An 18,437-nucleotide genomic window follows, 5' to 3' on the forward strand; every position below is an offset into this window, starting at 1 on the left:
TACTTTTTCTCCAGGGAGAGGGGCACAACAGCACATGCGCGTCGATATCCTGCAAGAACGAAGCTCGCTTCCTGCAATGCTAGTATAGTAAATAGCGTACCATCGCAATTCACGCGATTACCAGCGGCCTCCACGCTTCCCAGCACCCCGTTGTTCGGCAGCGCCATGAGATAAATTGTGAACTTTACGACAGCGTGAAATGCGGGACATTTTTAATATTTTTGGTATATCTTGCGGGACGCGGGACACAAGCCGTCAATGCGGGACAGTCCCGCGAGTCGCGGGACTTGTGGTCACCCTAGCTCTCGCTGTTCCACTTAGCTGAACGGCGGGACTACCATGGAATGTTTCTGAGACCCGGCCCGGCGCTACAGTAAACAACACACAATAAAACGTAAACATTGACTTTCTTACGCTTGTTGTTTATGAAACAAAATGAAGCACGACCGAGCATCCTTGATCGTGCGAGTCGGTGTCTCGGCGTGAAGCAGTTTCAGTGGCGACCTTGCACGCTGTTGACATCCTCACCGCTGCAACATGACGTCACGGAACGATGTGGGTTTGTTTGAGATCTGCAGATGACGGCGGAAGACTGCGGCGAGGTGCCCGGGTGCGATGTTCACTCGATGATGATGTCAGCTATGCCGCAGATGCTGAGTCCCTTGTCGCCAATCACCTTGAAAGTGACTTCAGTCTTCATCTGAAAACAGCGGTGTGCGCGACAAGGCACGTAAATTAGCGGGATGCTCTTCCGAACCTGTAGTCGCGTAGAAAGCGCGCATCCTTCGGTTATTTGATTGACGTATACGTGTATAAATGACTCACTCGCAGACGCGCTAACCAGGAGTGTTCGAGGTCCCCGACAAATGAATGCAACGAGAAAGAAGGAAAGAGAGAAGAAAAGTATTGCTGCGTTAGAGAAAGAAGTGCAGAATTATCAAGTGCCGACCACGGTTCTAATCAATGCAGGTGGTAGCTGGCGACATAAATCGATTAAACGGTAGCAGAATCTATTTCCTCGCTGAATCCGCGCGTGGTATTAGCGGCGAGATGTTTAGGTGGCGCCCTCCCATGGTTCCCTCTCGTAACGTCATTACCTTGCGAACAGCAAGTTGGGTGGTATTTGCAATTAGCATGGTAGAAGCTTGAGATCATAGCGCTCTGAAAGCAACCCTGCAAACACCGTCAAAATGGAAGTTCTTCAATTCCTCTTATTTCCGTCGACGGGAAATCCTCAGCATTCGGCCAATTGTGGCAGGCCTACCACAGCGTCGCTTTCAGAGCGACGACTATCAGCGGACACCATTGCGCGACCTGTCACCGCATGTTGATGCCAACATCCTTCTCTGCGGATGACACGCTACAGTGTCCTTTTGAAGTGCACCAAGCATGACGAGTTCGCCACTACAAACAATCAGTGAAGATGGCAGGAGGGACAGTGTGCTCCGTTCTCCATTATAGAACCGGACCTTGGAAAGCAGAAACCTTTAATTCTTTCGGTTCCCTAGAGATGAAATCACGTAAGTAAACAACGTCGACGTCTCGTTCCTCATGCTGACCTTTCATCGTCAGAGGTAACTTGACAAGATGCTATCGTTTCAGATGTCGGGAATGGGTCGTTCGCTCCAAGAGGTCGGGTGTGTAAACATAGATCTGTGTTTTTTTAATGCAAATCTGTTGTAAATACTTGTTCAATGTTCAGTAAATATTGTTTCAACAAAAAAAAAAAAAAATTGTCGAATGACATTTACGAGTAGAATCTGAGTTCGCATCTTCAATGATTATCATTGTAGGAATACTAAAATAATTCATACTAATTTTGTCAAGGCCAGCATGGTCTATTAGGAATAATGTTGACTGTCTGCGAAGTAATGTAAAATTATTCCCAACTTTCTGAATATTTTTTCTGATGCCTTGGGCCGCTGCAAAGCACCATCTATTCACAATTTTAAGAATTCGAAAATCACTCCATTAAATCGTTTCATATCTAATACACAGAACCCCACTCCTGATTTCAGAATTTTGCGCCAGCCAGACATTCCCGAAACCACCACTCCGAAAAATTGCCGACAAACCGAGCTCGCGAAAATGGGGCTGTTTCCTCAAGGTGTCTTCTGGGGCGCTTTAGGGATAATCATAGTAGCAAATACTTTGCGGTGAAGTATATGATAATACATTGCTGCGCTTGCTAAACGTGCTTCTCGTGTCGACATAGTGCCTTAATATTAGTTGCTCCGTACTGCTTTGAAGTGCGATTACGACTAACCACACATATAAAAGCAGCTTTCAAAACCGCTCGTACAAATTTCGATACCCGCTGATCGAGCTACATGCTTGCGGTTTATATAAAAGAACGTAGACACAGAGCTCATCCTACGTATATTCGCTCTCTAAGTGAGTCACCAATGAAGTGTCCGCTGTTTTTTTTAATTTCATGAGACGACCTACGTCGCCGCGACCGAACAGCGTGCACACATTGAAGGAAGTTCGGGCGGTAGTAAAATACCCCGCACCGAGAGACGGCGCTAGTCACCAGCCGATTCTAAAGGGGAAAAGCGCAACGCCATGACACATCCAACCAATCAAAGTGCGAAAAGCCTGCTGCCTCCGAAGCCATTGTATTCTCGGGGAGTGTCCTGTATTCCCCCTAGTTCAGTATTTGGTTACGCTTAAATCCTAAATGTATTCTATTGGCGTAACGACGGCAAAACAACGTTTTCGCCCATACTAAAAGACTTGTTGTTTTCTCCGTTTTTTTAGCGCTTTGTGTTTCCAGTGACTACGGAATTACTGGAAGTGATCAAATTCAAGATGACGCCGCCCTTGTGGAGAATTGGTACATGGTATGCACTTTTAGTAGATCCGTTCGGATCTTGCAAAAACCTTCCTAACCCAAAGAAACCGAAAAAAAAAAAAAAAAATACAACGATTTATAAGCTTGCCGTGCAAAAAAAAAAAAAAAAAAAATTGGCCTTAAATTTTGAGTCTACGTTGAACATCGACCCGTAATCGTAAAGGATCCCGTGGTCAGGTGCATGCCCTTTTTATTTAGTACGTGAAATTTAAGACATACGAAACAATTTGAAGGCGTTTGAGTTTGACGTCATTCGATGTCGGATAAGGAAACAATGTGATGCTCCGAAGTCGTAAACCTGCCAGAGACGTCCCCGAAAACTTTTTTGATCACAGTAGACCGGAGATTATGATATACTTGCTGCCTTATAGACGCCGTTGTTGTTATTTTCCCAATGGGTGTTGGCGGGACAACAGAAAGTGGAACCTTGGATGAGTTTTGGTTGTTTGTATCTTATTGTGCCTCGGACCTTTACAGTGTAAAATAAGTACATCAAATATGCTTTCCTGTAGAATTTAACTTTATGGCGCGAAAGATAGAGATAAAACGCTAAACCTTATTTTTAAGCTGAAGCTGGCCTATCAAGATGCAATTTTTTTAGACGCTTCACAGGCATTCGCGCGACAATGACTGTCAGCAGTCCAAAGGAACGCGAAGCGTGAGTTCCATATAGGCGTCTGAAGCTACAGGATTAGCTCACTCTTCAAGCACTTTGATCAAAATCTGCCACTGAAGAAACTTATTTTGATATGACTTTATCGAAACCCAACGCGAGGAAGTTATATCAGCCACAACCTTTAATCTATCAGACAGGTCTCCAAATATATATTTTTTATGTTTAATTTTTCGCAATGCACAGTTGTTTCTTTTGTAAAATATTCTTTAAAAATATGACCACGACCCATGACCGCACGTCTACTTTGCAGCTGTTGTGCGCTATACATGACCAATCATTACGATCTGCGCAAGAAATCTTGATAACGACGAGGCAGAGAAGAACACCCAAATGGTACCTACACTGCGACACAAAGCATGATGCGTCACCCTAAGCTTGTTATGCAATAGGGAACATAATATATTTACGGAAATAAACGCTTCCAGAGCCTCGCGGCTTTCTTGCTTTCTTGCGCTGATCGCTATGATCAGATATCCCCGTGCTCTTTGAAAACCTAGGCGTGTGAACCTCGCAGGCATGAAGCCCGAATATTATTCGAGAAAATGCGATATGTATATACACTCCTAAAGTAACACGCTAACAAAGTATTTTTTTCTTTATTTTTCACTCGACGATTTTTGTTTGATAGCGTGATCTAATTTTGTACGCCAACAAAACGAACTCAACTTTTTGGCGGCCCGAGAGATCTTTCATAAATGGGCGAAGCCCGGATGTGAAAGCGGGTTGCTGAAACAAGATGGCAGGTGAGCTGGTTTATGACTGACATTGTAAGCCCCGTGGTGAGGGTCGCTCGACCAAAAATATGTCTTTAACCCCACCCCCCCCACCCCTTTTAGAAAAAACAACAACAAAACAAAAAAAAAACACGGTTTATTGCAAAGGGGGATTGAAGGAAAAACACGAAATTCAAAAGTTGGTGTTCTGTGTTCGGTCCAGGATTTCTACGCTGTCAAAAGAAGGTTGTTTCGATTAAACGTGTCTCTGCCGCGGCGCCTGTTACTCTGTAAACTGTCACGAGTGAACGCCAACTCGCTTAAAGGGACCATGAAATGACCTTTTTACTTTTTCCAGATAACTTATACATTAAACCGTCAATGTTCACTGAATGCCGAACAGGCATCCGTTTTCGTCTCGGTTTATTAACTGCTGCACAAAAAATTAATGAAATATCGACTTTTTCTTTCTCTCCAACTGACCGCAAAACAAGCCGTGACGTACGCTGTTTCCGGAACCGGAAGTTCTCTCGGCAGTAGGAATGGGAGCGTTAGCGGCGACGAGTTGGGGTGCGCCGGTAGGTTTTACTGCGCTGATGTCACCGACGTATTTTCTGAATCGGCGCCTCTCATCGCCGCATCACAGCTGAGCGAAATTCAACGAGATATGTTGCGCTACAGCGACAGCATGGGACTAGTCCCATACGCCGGTATGCCTGCTGGGAAGTGCAGCGAGTCTTCCGGTGAAGACTCCAGAAGTCAACCCAATTAACTGTCACTGTTGGTAAAAGGCGGCCCGTGTCAGTCGTTTGCAAAGCGACGTAGATGGAAACAAATTGCCGCGGCGTTTTTCGCGGCCTCGGAGATGCAGGAGCGAGCCGACGTTAAAAAAGATACGTTTGAACTACGAGTGTCAGCAAGAGCCACGTAAATACCTGTTCACACTCGGAGCGGACGCGCGCGTTTGATGGAAGTGCTGTATTCGCGCTGTTGGTAAGCGCTTCGGGACCGATCTTTTGCGATTGCAACTCGATACTGACGCGACACTCGGCAAAGAAAGGTTCGACCGGCATTGCACGTATACCTCCCACGAACTGTTATAGCTCGACAGTGACGTGCAGTCTGTCAGAATAAAAATGGCATACCATTAACAAAGTGTACATACCGTGTTACGAAGGTAATCCATACGGCGTTTATTTCAGCTCTATATCACACAAAACAAGAAGATAGAATCGACGAGAGTCCCTTTTCGACGAGTGTTCGTCAACACTGCCTCGGAAAACAAGGGGAAGAGATTGACCTCACCTCTTAATCTAAAATTGAGGTCAGCTATCAAACTATAATACGGGAAGGGTCCACAAGGGTAGCGCGGGCATATTCCATTCAGCACGCCAGCCGGTCGTAGGCAGACGGTCTTGCGACAAAGCAACGCTGCGCCGAGTCGGAGTGCCTGCTAGGCCTATATTCTGAGCAGCTCGCTTCGTCGGAGTCGGTAGATTCGTGGCCAGCGTTCTTGCTCGTCGTGGTCTGTTTTAAGTACTTTTTTCTTGCTGCTTGAAGTCGGCACGCGCGAGAAGAGCACGTAGAAAAATAAACGTTCAGTCAGTCAGAGTTTTGAGAGGGAGGAAATCAAAGGAAAAAAAACGTTCGACGGCCGTCGCGACCCAAGTAACTGAACTCGACCCTGCCCTACTGCGCACGCGCAGTAGTTGCTTCGTTTACCACACGATAGATGGCGCTTGGCTCTCAGCATTATCAAATTTGGCAATTTTCGCCACTCATCTCTAATTATGCTACAAAATGTGGATCTGAATATTATTTAACAAAACTTTTAGGAAAAATTCGCCGGCTATTTATTGTTTACGATCGTGGTGCTGGTGAGGTAGGCTCTAACCCAATAGGCGACGTGGATTCGGCTGACGTGCCCCGTTTCCGCGGATGCATCGTAGTGAAAAGGTGAAGGGAAGAAGGCGCAAAAGAGTCCAGTTTTCTTTTAAAAGTTCTATAGCAAATAATTTTTTTGGTTTCCTATTTTTGTGTTTTTGTGTTTCTTTTCACACCTTTTACGACGTGCGGTGGATGAAATTCGATTTTAAAATCATTTCATGGTCCCTTTAAGCCCCGGACACACTGTTCACGCGTCGTACAGAAAACACGGCGTTCGCTGCCGACACGACGACAGAAATACCTGCTGACATGCCTCGTGCATGATCGAAGGCGAACATGACCGCAGACTGTTTCTTGCACCAAGTGTTAGCAGGGCCGCCTTATATACTCACACTCATCAGAGAGGGCACGGGGAAGACGGCGGTGGCATTGTACGTCCGTCCCTTGACCACGGGGCACTCGACGGTGCCTTTGCAGAGGTCCGTCTCGATGCCAGGCACCGGCATCTGGAAGCCGAACACCTTCACCCTGGCGTCCAGTGTCGCCGTCTCGCTGTCCTGGTCTGCACGCGAGATGCCACGGGGTCAGTGCCTAGCAATACTTACCAGGCTGTGTGCACCGCGCAGACGGCTAATATAGCGAACGCGACATCCGCTCTTCGCATTTTTTTCGAATAATGGACACACGAAGCTCGCGCTGTAGTGCTTATTGATTTCAATCCCACCTCTTGTCCGACCTCCCCGTTTTAATGTACAGCGCCGCCCCCCCCCCCCCCCCCCCCCCCGGCCACACACACACACACAAATATAAATAAAAATATGTTTTATTTTTTCTTTTTTTTTTTTTTTGTTGCAAGAGTGAATTTACGCATTTCCGGACGCTGAGGTCCTGCCCCAATGTAGCCTGAGTGGTCCCACCCAGACTCAGGAGTTTTAAAATAATCCATTATCCTAACAAAAAGTTATAGGGATTTTGTCAAAATTTCAGTGAGAAAATGGCGAATACATGGAGCTGAGTGGCGCCAGTTACAAGGACGGATTCTTCGGAATATCTATCGTAAATCTCGAATAAACTAACGGTTTGTTTTCAAACTTTGGAACCTGGTTGGGACCGCTAGCGCTACGTTGGGCAGAGGCTGAGCGTTTGGCGATACGTAATTCAACCGTGCGACAAAAAAAGTACTTTTGTTTGCGTGTGTGTGGACACGCAAGCACGCACGCAAAACTAGGAAGCCTGGAAGAAGACAGCTGGGAACGTCTAACGTACGTCGTACACCACACAACGCGCACACTGTGAAACACTGCTGAGCGCAAACAGGCGAGTGCGGTTCTTTCTTTTCGTTCTAAAATTGAAGGGTTCTGATCGAAATAACTATAATGGACAAAGTGCTCACTTGGCACACCTGAGAGCTAACATTTGGTGGGAGACAATCCCCTGTCGAAATAAAATTGAAAAACAAAATCGCCCATTTCGTGTTCGCACTAACAGTGTCGCGCCGTCTACATTGCAATTACTTCCTGCATTTTTTTTTAAAGCAGGTGCGTTTTATTTTAGTTGGTCGCGACCCTTTCGTTGGAGTCAGGCGATGCCGACTGACTCCGCCAGAGACACAGTCCCTTACCAGCAACCATAGTGACGTGAATCTTGGCGTCTGTCCCCATCTTGAAGACGCACGGATCGGAGTCGCAGGGCTCGACCTCAACGCTGATGAGCTTGCCCGATCCGCCTGCAAAAGTCAAAGTTCGCTTCGTTCTCCTCCACGCCCACACACGCACACTTTTGCATTGAAAAAAAGTTTAGATGCAAGTTAGAAATGCGCAAAAACCTTCGCCTCCAGTAGAGGCTCGTTGCTTTCCGTCATGCTTTCGTTGGGCGTTCTCTCGAGACCCGGAAATGTTACCAAAGGTTGCAAGCTCGGGCTGGAGGCGGGGCTTCTGATGCCTACGTAATGATTTCTTAATTATTAAGAATGCGCCAAGATAAATCTGAATTCTTAACTCTTGTTCTTTTTCAGTGTTTTTCTTCTGGATGAAGCAAGGCCAGGCAATTGAACCAATGAATGCATTACAGCTCTATACTTAGTTTCAACTCGAGTCCAGACGTAGCCGAAGCTACGATCGAATGGGACTCGGTCCTTTTCTGTTCATGATTGGTTCAGTGATGATAGGAAACATGACGAACACCATGATGGTGCGCTTTTGACGATGTCTGATTGGTCCCGTCAGCTCGTAGCTTCGGCTGCGTCTAGACTCCAAACTTTTGTCTAGTAAATAAAGAAAAACAGGAAAGTAATTCTTACCACAAGGTTTATACACGGCTTTCCCGCGCTGGCAGGACACAGCGCTGACGATCAGCAGGAACACGACGTAACGGAACATGGCTGTGGGCGACTGCAACCTGGGCCGACTCCAGGCTCATCCGAGAGAAAGTGTTTGGAAAGGAAACTCCAGCCACTATTTAAAGGGGCACTGACACCCCAAAGGTCGTATTCTTTTTTATTGTCTAAAACGATGCAAGTTGTAGTCATAAACACGCAAAAAAAAACCGCATCGCGAAAAAAAATTTTCCCGCGCGCGTGCGCGCTTTTTTATTTTTGGCGTTTATATTTCCCGCGCTAACCTCCTTGCTTCTTTTGATCGGTGACGTCAAAAATCAGGAAATTTAGAAGCTTTGAAGGCGACATTTCTATAACATTTAATAATGGCAATCGTAAAACATGTTTTTTAACGCAATGACGAACGCACTACGGCCTTTCTTTTTGAAATACCAAAAATCAAATTTCGGTGTGATGTCGCTTCCTAAATTTCTGTTCTCCCTCGGAAACCTTGGCGGCGCTCGAGCAGAGGCTTATCGCCGAGTCGCCGATCGTTCCCCATCTCAGGGTTTACAAGATGTCGAAGAAACCGGTTTTTCCCCGCGCCGGCTCCCTTCTATCCCGCCTGCTCACCTCCTCCCCTCTTCGGGTCGCGGTAGCAATGGCGCTTTGCTTCACAGCGTGGTGCGGAGGTCCGAAAGAAAGTCGAGTCGCAGGAGGCCGCAAAATTTGACTCACTGCGCTGGCGCGGATCGCGCGGGAACTTCAAATTCGGCATTTGGAAATTGTTTTTTTAAATCACAAATACTGAATTCCCAAGTTTCGAATTTTGAGGGTAATGTCCCGGCATCATTTTCAATCGTTTCGGATAATAAAATAAATTACGATTTTGATGTGTCAGTGCCCCTTTAAGTAGAGGAGGACCAGGTGACCAGGTTCACATTTCCCAGCATCTACGCAATAGATAACCCACGGTCGGAAATATATCTTATCACTCGCGTGTGCAACGGTACTGCAGTTGCGTCAAACATTTGACTTTGTTTGCTCGTGGAGTAACTCTTTTCAAACATGGATACCGATTATCTGCCCACCAGCCGGCGGGCAGATAAAGAGTACTGAACCCCTGATCAGACCGCCAGCCATAAAGTTCACACGCAAAATTCGACCTGTTCTCCCTGATTACTATCTCGATAATACTCTCAAGCCGGGGTAACACTGCTTATACATACATAATACAAGAGATAGTCTGCATGCAGATTCGAACGCGAGTCACCGCGAGATCCGTGCTTCGAATGCCACGTGGCAATGAGTGCAAGGAGAAACCGGCATTTGAAGCACGGATATTGCGATGACTCGTTTTCGCAGACTGTCTTTTGAATGATGTATGAGCAGTGTGACCCGGCTTTATTATGCGCGTGTTGCTTGTGCGTGAGGTTAATGTTATGCTGGAAGAGAAATTGAATTTTAATAGTCATGTCCTGTTATCCTGTCATCTCGCTTAAAAGTGAGAATTGTCACCCGTCTTAGTTCTGTGCTTTCAGATGAATTATTTGTGTGCTTTGTGTAGAAGTTAAGACCGCTTTCGAAAGAGTGCCATCTGTTGGCAGATGGGGAATCCCTGCACAATGGCGGACAAAAACCGCAACCTCACGGCACACGTTTTGCATTTAATTAGATTAGAAGGCAAAAACACACCCAGAGAAAAATGTGATTAGTGCAGTGGATGTTGCACTTTCGACGTTGTTTGATTGGCTCCTCGGCTCCTACCGTGGCCCCGCTCCGACGTCTGCTACCTTATGGAATGACTTGCAGGTTCCACGACGTCAGTTATTGTGCTGCCATTGTGCAGTACCTCCTAACTTGTAATAATCGGCACGCGACTTTCGAAAGGGGTCTATTTTGCCCAAATGAGATGTCGCTTCAGTTGTCTGGAATGATCTCACTGCCACTGCTGTTGCGATTTTAATGCTGAATTAAAAATTTGAATTTGGCTAGTTGGTGCATTGTAATCTAAATAACTTAAAAGCGCAAAAAAGAAAACAACAACAAAAAAAATCAACACGGATTTACCCTGAATGTACCCCCCCCCCCCTCATGTAATGCCCTTAATTGGGCCTTTGATGTACCACTAATAAATAAATAAATAAAAGAGATATACAGTACGGGCTGGCGCAAACTTTCAACTGATTTTGATGGAGGCAGTCATCCGAGCACACATGCGTAAACACTCTCGCCTATACGACCAACCCCTTGTGATGAAAGTACTATATAAACACACACAACAAATTACAACGCTTCAAACATTGGTATAAGATCAACGTGTCTACACAAAATCATCTAGGAAAGAAACTTTCTCGTCATTTAGTAAGATCGAAGGCGAGCTAACGCAGTTGTGCTTTGAGGACTTCATAAAATACGCTCTAACTTTTTCCCTTTCACTCTTTTTATTTTCTCTTTTAATATACTCGGTTAATTCTAAAAAGGGGTCACACACGCACCGCACGCAGTGTCTGCAACATGTCCCCGTGATTCGTCCGAACTGCTACACGATGCTCACGCACCTTCTCATTAAACATTGCCCAGTCTGTCCAATCTACGCGCGCCCGGATATTAGCGGAATAATATAAACGACATTATAAGCACAAGCTGTGTACAGGGTGGCACCCTAAAAAGATGTACACGGTTTGTTTCAACGCAAAAATAAACTACGTATCGCCGAACGCTCATTTTCCACCTAAAGGTACCGAAGTCTGGACCAGGTGCCAAACTTTTCAGCACGAAGTGATTTTTTTTATTCAAAAGTTATCCAAGTTTTTTTGAAAATTTAAATGGGAAAATGGTGTCCGACGGAGCTTTCGAATACATGGAGATCTATGGCGCCAGAAACCGAAAACGGGCAAAAATGGGCCCCATTTCATCTGCAACTCCTGTGAAAGAAGCAGACGAACTTGCGCTCGCTTTAAGCGAAAAATAAAAAAAACAAAACAAAAAAAATAAAACTTTTTTTTTTTGAGTGACGTGCGCTTCTTTGAGATTTGAACACGCTTATGTCTAGTCATTATAGGATAAACTTTTGCCAGCTTGCATGGAGCGGAGAAAACAACATTGGCATCACATGGTCTTTTCTATAAAGTTGTTGGACACGTTGTGTAAATAAGGTATCATTTGAACTTTTTATTCTTTTAATTTTTTCACGCTGGTCGCCCCCTGTGTTTCCTTTACTTTTGATGTCTTTAAATAGGTTTTCACACACACTGGAAATCAAGTCCGAGTATACCTGAATACAGGTGAGAACATTCCCTAGCTTTATCAGCTTAGAATAAGCGGTATAAAAATACAAGAGGCTTTTTCTTCAACGCGATTTGTAGAACCATCACACGTGATCATCTGTAAACGTAAGCTGTAAGTCTAAAAACTGAGTGCGCTTGTCCCTGAGAAGCCTCCCAGTTGAACTTCAATCCGTCCAACATGGTATCAAGCCATTGGACGACCATCGTAGCAACATCATTCAGGCACACATCCAAAGGTGGCAGGGGGGGGGGGGGGGGGGGGGGGGAAGGTACCCGGGCCTTTCGAAATCTTCCATTTTGCTGAGGCCTCCTCTCTCTCTCTCTCTCCCCCCCCCCTTCCCAAATTAAAATCCTGGCTAGACATATCCTCGAATGTTTATCCTGCAATAACCAGAAAATCGTCTGATATCTAAAATTCCTAAGCGCATGAATCTGATTACAGCCTTTCAATATATGCTTGCCCATGGATTCTAGAAAAATATAATACAAAACTGGGGCTACAGAGAAGCCAACACATATACCCGCTTTTTGTAGAAAAAGTCGACCGCAGATAAAATTCCAACAACGCTAAAAAGTGGTCACTGTTGACACATGTAAAATTTTGAAACACAATATCTCTTGATTTATTGATCTCGTCCCGGACAACGTTAAAGATTCCTCCGTGTGGAACCGAATAATGCCTCCGGGCCCTGAAAGTATAATAAATGAAATGAAATGAAAACAGATCCATTACATCAATCGAGAATGCTGAATGTGAGTTCGGCCAATCTCATCTGTAGAACTTGCACTATATTTCATTTGAGATCCGAACCAAAAAAGAAACAAACAAACAAGGATCATCGCTTGCCAGCCTACTCCGATGACGCTGTAAAAATCGGCTTACCCGAACTTGGCACATGTCACCCTCAGAAACAATGACTTGTAGAGGGAAATTGGGTTTATGCGTCTTTCCTGTGATGAACAACTCCAAAAATCCTTTCACCGCCTTGTTCGCAGCCCTTCTAACGCTATTTAGCTGCAATTTCTGGAGCAGCCTGAGTGCTGCTGTCTTTTGTTGTTTAGGAAGAAAATTCTTCACCGGCACAAAACTCAGTTCAACAGCCGCAGTAGCCTCGTCCTGAAAAAGGCCCTCTGGTAGAACGACGAAATCACTCTCTTTGTCCGCCTCTACCACGGTCAGCCCGTTGTCTTTTAAACCACTAACCACTTTTTCGAAGGGAGTCTTTTTCTTCGGCCCCTTGCTCACTGTGCGCCTCAGGCTGTCCACACCATCGTTGATGGCTCTCTTTCGGGCTTGATCGCCCGCAAGGTCCATGGTACCTCTCTCGGGCTTGACCCCCGCACGGTTGCCATGGTACCTATCGTACCATGGCAAGAAGTACATGTTGTCTAGACGAGGGCTCGTAGCTGTATTTTGGTCCCTTCCTCAGAATTGCTTCGGATTTTACTTCTCCAGGCACGTTCGCATCTCCCTGAACGGTGTCCTGGTTAGCAGCTGTAGCTGCGTTGGTGTGTCTCGTCGAGATTCAACCGGGCTCGGTGCTACATGAACTTTCTTGATTGGTACGCTGGCTTCCGGTACTCTGCATGCCGGCATTCTTCAGTGCGTAAGTCACACCCCTCGTGCACCCGCGCCAGTCTTGCCTATCTTGCAGATCCTTCTTGCGTGGCCACAAGAAGGCTCCAAAACTCCGAAAAGAGTCTTCAACTCTAGAAATGAATTCCGAACTAGCTATTTTCGTTTATGGTGTGTTTTTTTATGATGCTTTTATCGCAAGGGGTTGGCAAGATGGGCACCAGTGTTCATGCATGTGTGCTGGGTAGACTGAGGTTAGTGCCAGTGCCAAGCTCACCCTTATCAGAATGTGGTCTTTCACTTGGGTTTACTCAATTTACTGACTAGACGAGGTAGGAATGACCTCGTATTGTTTGGTTGGGTACTATGATAGTACAAATATCATATCTTACATCAATATAAACGTTCCAGTTCGGCATTTCCGTAGCCGTCGCACATTCGCCATAGATCCTATGCATTGTTTATCTCCTTTGTAGTCGGCGGAAGGCTAGGAATTCAGGGGAAACTCCTCCCACGTCCTTTCCACTATAGCAAAGCGAACGCTGGAAAGGAGGTAATCTTCTCTCCAGCGTTCGCTCTGCTAAAATGGAAAGGAATGGGAGGAGTTTCCCCTGAAGTCTTAACCTGTCACTGACTATAGTTCGCATTCGAAAGTTTTTAATCACCACGACTCAACTCATGTCAGTGTTTTTAAGGATGACCTGATGTCTTTCGAGAACAGTATTTCCTTTTTTTTAGTACGTTGTTAGACGACTGTGTTGTGACATTTGTTTTGCCAACTGTCTTTGTGCACCACCGTTCTAAGCATTTGGCTGTTGGTGGGCATTGTAAATTAATAAATGAATAACCAGCGGTAACGCAGGCGAGTTGGTGTCGGTTTATAATCCTGTCAAAAACACTGGAGGCTAAATGAAAATACGTAGAGCGATTAAAAGTTAAAAAAAAAGGAAAAGAACTTCAAAAGATAACGTCTCAAATGTTTTAACAAAATAAATACTGAGTTCTACGCCCTGGGTCAAAATGGTAGAACTCACTTCAACAAATGATTAAAACAAAATGATTTTCATCTAGCCATACCATAAAAGTGCGGCAAAGTTCTGCAAAAATAAACATTCTCCAATTACTAGCTACACATAAAAAACAAACAAAGACGAACAGAAAAGACGCAAAAAGAAACAAGAAAATATAGATTTTCTCTCATTGCCCGTTGTGCCCACACTCTAAGAAAAAACGGGTGTAGTCGGGTGTATCAGCAGCACATGCACCCCTTTCCTGAAAGATGCACCCTCAGTTTCCCAGCCAGTGTATTTGTGCACCGACAATGAGCATCCTCCTCCCCTTAAAAATCTCTAGGTGTATCAGTGCACCGCCACGCTAGCCACGCGCCCCGACCAGCGTGTGCTTGGATGCCCTCTTGGGGGTCACTTTTGGGTTGGTCAGTTTCTTAGGAAGTATGAAACTGTTTTGTTCACTCGGTATTGACAGTAGAGTAGACGCTATGCTTATTTTAGGCCAATCGGGTCTCCGGGTAGGATCACGTGACTACAGTCTCCAAGCTAGAGCGATAAGGCAGAGCACGGCACCTGCCTGAAGGTCAAGGCCACGGGTAGCATCCACTGGACTATTAACTTTGGGTCGAAGTTTCAAGAGGATATAGGGGACAAATCCTCTAGCTGCGGTCATTGTTGGGATAACCCTGGAGATAAGCCTTCGCGAGGGCGACCACTTTTGGCCTTGAAGGAGCTGCTATTTTCGTATACTCCTCTGTTTTCTTTCTCTCCCTAAGCTGAAAGCGTGGAACAAGCTACGCAGTCGTCGGACCGAAAAAAATTGGCTTGCTCTTTATGTTTATACAGCCTTGATGGAGATGCGCCTCAACGGGTAATCGGCCTCTTAGCTGTAGATGAGAAATTTAGCCAGTGCGGTACAACCGCTAACCTGGGGTTTTTAACGTGCATCACGCAGTAGTGATCACACGAACGCGTGCCGGTACGAAACTCATCCAGATCGAAACGGGCGGGGGCGGCGGGGATCGAACCCAGGAGGTTCCCAGTGCAAGCTTTCGCTCCACGCTCCGAGCTGAGACGCGTTAGCCCACTCGGCCACTTCCTCCCCCGTCGGACCGATGAACCGGAGGCTTTTTTTATGCCTTGAGTCCGCTGTCTGGGCGCGGGTAATGGCAGGAGCGTGATCATGTGGCAAAGGTTTCATGGGTGACGTAGTAGCTCTTTCCGATCCGGGAATGTGATTCCCGGCCTAGTTTCTTGTGTGCTGTGCTGCGACCAGCGGGGCGGCCAGAGATTTCGTCCGTGACAACGTATTCGAGCGTACCAAGGCTTCCAGTGTTTAAAAAGTCCAACGTACATCGGCAACAAGCGATTTCTTCAGAAAAGCCCAAGGAATTCATGTGATGCGTTTAGTGTTCGGTTTGGCAAATTACTTCTTCTGCCACATCGTCTTGAATCTTCACAGACCCTTTTCTTTCCGTGTTTGTGTTTGTGTGGTTCTGCAGCGCCCGTGTCAACATCTATCTCGGATTATATATTTCAAGTCCGATATTTTCATCGTAAGTGCGTTGCAACCCACTCCTTTGAAGCAATTGACCGTTCCGTTCCTGATTACGTCTAAAATTAGGCGGTGTCTATTTCCTAGCAGCCGGGAGAACAATTTCCCCGAAATTCTATCGGCAGTCGCCTGCCATTAGCTGTCTACAATCATGTGATAACTGCAGGTGACTTTCTTATTCTCCCGGCGTTTTGTGAACACGCGTTTCATGGACACATTTTCGTTGATACACGTTTTCTAGACACGTTTCGTCGACACTAACGTTTCACCGTTACTCGTTACGCGAAATACACGCTGTAGGGACATTTCGTCGTGCGTGTGTCTCTGAGGCGCGTGCTCACCGACCCAGCCCACCCGTTCACGTCGCTTCGTGGCGACAGTATGCGGCGGCTCATTAAAAAAAATGTTCACCCTACCTGTGATACCCGTATTTATCACCTCGCGCGTATAGCATGGAGCGGCTCATTACAAAACAAAAAATAAAAATAAAAATAAAATAAAGAGATGTTTACAGAGGAAAGCTAACCTGAGCTGTCAATGACACGTCGTTCGATGAAGTGATTATATCGCCAATGAGTGACGACTGCCGGCACGATTTCGGGTAAATAATTCTGCCGGCTGCTGAGAGAATAGACACTACCTAAGAATCACCCCGGTTCTTGTTCGCTCAGTAATCTCCTCAGTTGTGTAACAGCTTCGTTGTACATCTTCACATACCACAGATTGCTTGCACGTTTGCACTTGTTTACGGAATAGGCTGTCTAATAAACTTATAGGAGATTTGAAAAAAATCCGTTGTGTCTGTTTACCTGCCTTTCTGCAACCACCTGGGCGCGTACATTTTTTACAGGTTTCCTTGAGGTGGGTGCACAAAGAGGTGTAATGGTACATCATTGGATGAGGTGTATATATGTTCCATATGAGCGGGGTGGGTGTAAAAACGGTGTAATAGTAAACCCTGTTGGCGGGTGTATCTCTGTTCCATATGAGCGGGGTGGGTGTAAACAACGGTGTAATAGCAAACCCTGTTGGTGGTTGTAGAGAAGGGAATACCTGTACACCTTAAATTGGGGTGTACCTGCACACCGAAACGACAGTGAGGGTGTAAGAAGGGAGTAGTGACACATCCCAGTATGGGGTGTATTTGTGCACCCCCGAATGCTGAAGGTGTATAAAAGGGTGCACATATGCACCCCTAAAGAGGGTGTATATATGCACCTCGTTTTGAGGTGTACTCGTGCACCTTTATGGGTGTAGTATATGTGGCAGCACTTACACCCCCTGTGGGTGTGTAAGTTTTTGTTCTAAACAAATATTTCGGCATCGCCATTCGCTGAGCTGCCTCCGTAAGCTGCGGTGATTGGCTCTCCGAGTGTTGTGCGGGAAAGTAGACGCACGGGCTTTTTTAGGAGGGCGGGCGCTTGAAATTAAAGCAATATTCTTTAATTTCAAGCCCTGCTCTATACTGACAAAGCCTCTGGCAGCTTGTCACGAGAAGTGGCCGCCGAAATGGAAAAGGTGGAGCGACAGACAACGAATGAGAGGGGAGCCAGGTGACTGGCGCCCCGCTGCGGCGAGATGTCGAAACACACTTCTCCCGAGCGAACAATTAAGTGTGTTTCGGGTCCTCGCCGCTGCAAAAGCTGTGCGCTGACGCCCAGGTTCCCCGAGAAATGGTTCCTTGGTGCTCTGTGCTACCAGATCCTTGCGCTCCAAATTTACGACCGGGCACTCTATGGCTCCGTCCTCGAACTGCCAGGATTTGTGAGTATAGAGGAGGCTATGGGTGCACCCATTCCAGCTCGGAGCACGTGGAGCCAAAGCTCGCGCTGCAGAAACCAGGAATCCTCGGCTGCCGTTTCGATCGGGACGGGCGTCGTATGCCGAGACGCGGCGGTGTCCCAGGCTAGCGGTTCCACTGCACTCGCTAAATTTCTTATTATAAAGAAAACCAGTGTTGCCATACACTTCAAAGGCAGACCGACCGTACGCTATTTAGACACGAACGTCAAGTTTGGTGTGGTCTTTTTGGTGCTCCTCTTGCGGCATATAATTATATTTTGTCTAGCGGTCGATGCAATGTGACAAATGCGTACATGTTTTATTTGGGGAAAAAACAAATAAAAGCGACGCTCTGCGTCACAAATGCGTGCGCGTCAGTTTGTCATGAAATACGTAGAAAATATTATAAAAACCTTAGGTTGGGCCGGTGAACCGGTGATAGGGTAATGCCGATTTGAAAGTGAACTAGGGAGCGACAACAGGGTTGGGGTTTACTAAATGCAGACTATTTCATAATTTTTCATAATTTTTACATATGCACAACGGTAAATTTTATAAAAAAAAAATAATGAATACTAAGATAAAGCTCTCGTTCGCGATCCAGACCGACGAAAAATGAGCAGAAGCAAAGATAATTCTCCATTTATCGCCGCAACCTTCAAGGCGCAGCAGCGCAAAACTGTGTACACATGCAAAATGTCTTATCTTTCTATCGGTGTCGTTGCTGGACCAGGCATGGGAACGTCTCCGACGAGGTTCAGGTGAGTTCACATTTAACGG

At 46.0% G+C, this 18,437-nt stretch overlaps 1 protein-coding gene across 1 annotated transcript; it reads right to left on the reverse strand.

Annotated features, from left to right (window-relative positions):
• Positions 1–401: 401 nt before the first annotated feature.
• Positions 402–8,741, reverse strand: LOC115329202 (mite group 2 allergen-like Ixo r 2). Its single transcript, XM_040221694.3, has 4 exons — positions 8,430–8,741; positions 7,752–7,856; positions 6,523–6,692; positions 402–700 (listed from the first exon to the last, which is right to left on the reverse strand). Exons 1-4 carry the CDS (start codon positions 8,506–8,508, stop codon positions 620–622), a joined length of 435 nt encoding a protein of 144 aa, XP_040077628.1. The 5' UTR covers positions 8,509–8,741; the 3' UTR covers positions 402–619.
• Positions 8,742–18,437: the final 9,696 nt, after the last annotated feature.

The sequence above is a fragment of the Ixodes scapularis genome, unplaced genomic scaffold (assembly GCF_016920785.2).
Source record: "Ixodes scapularis isolate PalLabHiFi unplaced genomic scaffold, ASM1692078v2 PGA_scaffold1__304_contigs__length_218370807, whole genome shotgun sequence".
In the NCBI taxonomy this organism is placed as follows: Eukaryota; Metazoa; Arthropoda; class Arachnida; order Ixodida; family Ixodidae; genus Ixodes; species Ixodes scapularis.